The sequence below is a fragment of the Borostomias antarcticus genome, assembly GCF_949987555.1.
Source record: "Borostomias antarcticus genome assembly, chromosome: 3".
In the NCBI taxonomy this organism is placed as follows: Eukaryota; Metazoa; Chordata; class Actinopteri; order Stomiiformes; family Stomiidae; genus Borostomias; species Borostomias antarcticus.
Window position 1 is genome coordinate 1,555,126 of NC_140236.1, and position 3,534 is coordinate 1,558,659.

The following is a 3,534-nucleotide window of genomic DNA, read 5'->3' on the forward strand; positions in this document are numbered from 1 at the left end:
AATTACAGGGGTTTAATGAATATCACTCGCCAACAAAGTTATGATCAAATCTACTAACCACTACATGAAATCCTTACCAGCTTAGACCTGTGGACCTGCAGTGTAGCATCTTATTAATGTTTTCAATGGCGTGTGTTTGTATGTTAGCAGAATTACACAAAAGATACCAGACCGATTTTCATGAAACTCCGTGGGCCAGCATGGGTCAGCTTAGAACCCGTTACATTTTGGAGTGGAACCGAATCACGGGGCAGGTCCACGGGCCGCCCAAACACGGCCACCCATTCACCTCTATTCATTTTTTGGACCAGGATTACACAAAAAGTACCAGACTGATTTTCATGAAACTCGACGGAGGGGTGTAGCATGGGTCAACTTAGAACTCATTAAATGTTGGAGCAGATCGGAATCACAGGTCATTCATTTTTATGATTTTGGCTCAGAAGCGAAAAATTCCACCCATTCATTGTCAATGGGTGGAACTGAAACGGCCATATCTCAACATGGGAAGGTCCCAGAGACACAGGGTTTGGACTGGTAGAAAGCTGTCAACCTATGCAGCAATACCAAACATGTCCTTCTCGCACGCACGTGCATGCGCACAGAGATGTGAAATGCATTAATGGGCGATTAATGGGCGGTTATCACATTCCTGTCATCACATCCTCACATAAAACCAGAAGCCCAACACACCTATCAGCCCAGTGACCTGATGAATATGTGATGACATGGAAACATTATCTATCACTCTTCACCTCCAGTAAAAGTAATTTGCTCCAATGACTCCTCTCTCAATTCACATCTATCAACTCTCTTGTTACCATAAACTCCTTGCCTTACGCACACAAAGAAAAGAATACTTTATTGTCATTTGTTACGTAGGACAAACAACTCTATGTTGTCTTGTGCTCTTCCATTCATCATTGTCTGCCTTCACACACAGTTGGGACGAGCACCTGGTCACAGGTAGCTGCCACAGCTCCTCTACTGGAGGAAGAGCCACACTGCAGCCTCTGGGATATCTATATACCTCTCTATCTGTCCCCTCACACCCTGGCCCTCACCCACACAAGTACCTCTCTATCTGTCCCCTCACACCTTAACCCTCACCCACACACGTACCTCTCTATCTGTCCCCTCACACCGTAGCCCTCACCCACACAAGTACCTCTCTATCTGTCCCCTCACCCACACAAGTACCTCTCTATCTGTCCCCTCACACCCTCACCCACACACGTACCTCTCTATCTGTCCCCTCACACCCTCACCCACACAAGTACCTCTCTATCTGTCCCCTCACCCACACAAGTACCTCTCTATCTGTCCCCTCACACCTTAACCATCACCCACACAAGTACCTCTCTATCTGTCCCCTCACACCTTAACCCTCACCCACACACGTACCTCTCTATCTGTCCCCTCACACCGTAGCCCTCACCCACACAAGTACCTCTCTATCTGTCCCCTCACCCACACAAGTACCTCTCTATCTGTCCCCTCACACCCTCACCCACACAAGTACCTCTCTATCTGTCCCCTCACCCACACAAGTACCTCTCTATCTGTCCCCTCACACCCTCACCCACACAAGTACCTCTCTATCTGTCCCCTCACACCTTAACCCTCACCCACACAAGTACCTCTCTATCTGTCCCCTCACACCCTCACCCACACAAGTACCTCTCTATCTGTCCACTCACACCCTCACCCACACAAGTACCTCTCTATCTGTCCCCTCACACCTTGGCCCTCACCCACACAAGTACCTCTCTATCTGTCCACTCACACCCTCACCCACACAAGTACCTCTCTATCTGTCCCCTCACACCGTAGCCCTCACCCACACAAGTACCTCTCTATCTGTCCCCTCACCCACACAAGTACCTCTCTATCTGTCCCCTCACACCGTAGCCCTCACCCACACAAGTACCTCTCTATCTGTCCCCTCACACCGTAGCCCTCACCCACACAAGTACCTCTCTATCTGTCCACTCACACCCTCACCCACACAAGTACCTCTCTATCTGTCCCCTCACACCCTCACCCACACAAGTACCTCTCTAGGTGTCAAGCCTCTCTCCCAGCTGTGCAATGCAAATTGTTCTGCGCTTGTCAAGATTTAAAATCCTAGATTTGTAAATATAATAATTATATTATAATAATTTCTTGTTTTAAAAGTTATTTACTAGTTTCCATCTAATTTCTAGACTGAACCAGCTTATTTTAAGATTTCTTATCAAGTAAAATGCTCTTACTGCACGGACAGATCATTTCACTAGTATTAAGTAATTTCTCCTCAAATTCAGTATTTATTTCTTGTATTTTAACGAGTGTTTTTTTGCAGTGTGCTAATCTCATCCTTCAGAGCTGAGGTGCCCACAGTCAAACCAGATGAATGATCCTTCTACTGCTGGCCCTGTGTTGACTGACCAATCGTCTGCTTACCTTGGGCATCGCCTCCCGAGGTGAGGACAGCGATGGAGCGGCCCGCCCCCATCTTGGTGGGGTCCATGCCGGGGTACATCTTGGACATGGCTGTCAGAGGATCCAGACGGAAGGAGAAGACAAGGAGGACGAACGGAGGAGTAATTCTACTCTTCCTTCACTCTCTCTCTCTCTCTCTCTCTGCTTCTCAGAAGAGCAGCTGGTGGAGGGGCTCGGCTTTATAGGACTGACGGCTCCCCAACCCCCCCCCCCCCCCGTGCCCCGCCCCCCCCACACACACACACACGCACACGCATACTGTACACACAGCTGACAGACACACATGACTGAGCTAAATATATACAGTACATAAGCTGGCCCTAACCTAACCGAGAGTGCAGTGACAGAGCATAAATACTGTAGACACAAAAAACAGTACGTCCACGTCCTGCAGAAATAAGGTGCATACCTCTGCCCATGAATGCATGTTGTCAGCACGTACAGTGACATTAGGATACCAATACTTAGAGGCGCCAAACGTCATAAATATACTGGCGGTTCATCACTGTAGCAGTTTATGAGTAGCTGGGTTTGACACTGCTGGTGTTAGCCAATAGGGTGCTTCTCTAGCTAGAGGCTAGCTAGATGTGACAGGCCTGAAAGCAGTAATAGGCTATAGCTAGCTACGAGCATAACTAGCTAATTCAAAGCAGTTGATCTTCGCCATGATTAGACAAGTCCAAATGAATGGAGGTGAATGAAGGTGAATGGGTGGTCGTGTGTGGGCGGGGGGTTAAGATAATAAGATCATAAAATCAGGGAGTTGGTGCCCTTAGGGGTCAAAGTTCAGATCATAGAAAGTAGGGATGCACCGATATGAACATTTTGGCCTATACCGATAACCGATATCGCTGCTACGGCTGATAACCGATATTTACTGAGGTCAATATGATCTACATAAAAAAACAAGTTTCTATGACTTTTGCGCAAAAAGTGAAAACTGCCTAATGTGAACATTCCAACACTGTGAATTTGAAGAAGTATTTTTTATTTGTTTCCAAAACATTTGGAATGATTAGATTTACTGCATTGTTTCCTCTCAACAACAAC

At 47.1% G+C, this 3,534-nt stretch overlaps 1 protein-coding gene across 1 annotated transcript in view; it reads right to left on the reverse strand.

The window, feature by feature from the left end:
• The window catches only part of LOC311329949 (ATP-dependent 6-phosphofructokinase, muscle type-like), a gene marked incomplete at both ends in the record, with an annotated part of 18,062 nt that extends 15,529 nt beyond the window's left edge, over window positions 1–2,533 (reverse strand). Inside the window, one exon of the mRNA XM_084461901.1 lies at window positions 2,446–2,533. Within this exon, the coding sequence (XP_084318027.1) occupies window positions 2,446–2,533 (88 nt within the window). The remainder of the gene's footprint in view (window positions 1–2,445) is intronic.
• Window positions 2,534–3,534: the final 1,001 nt, after the last annotated feature.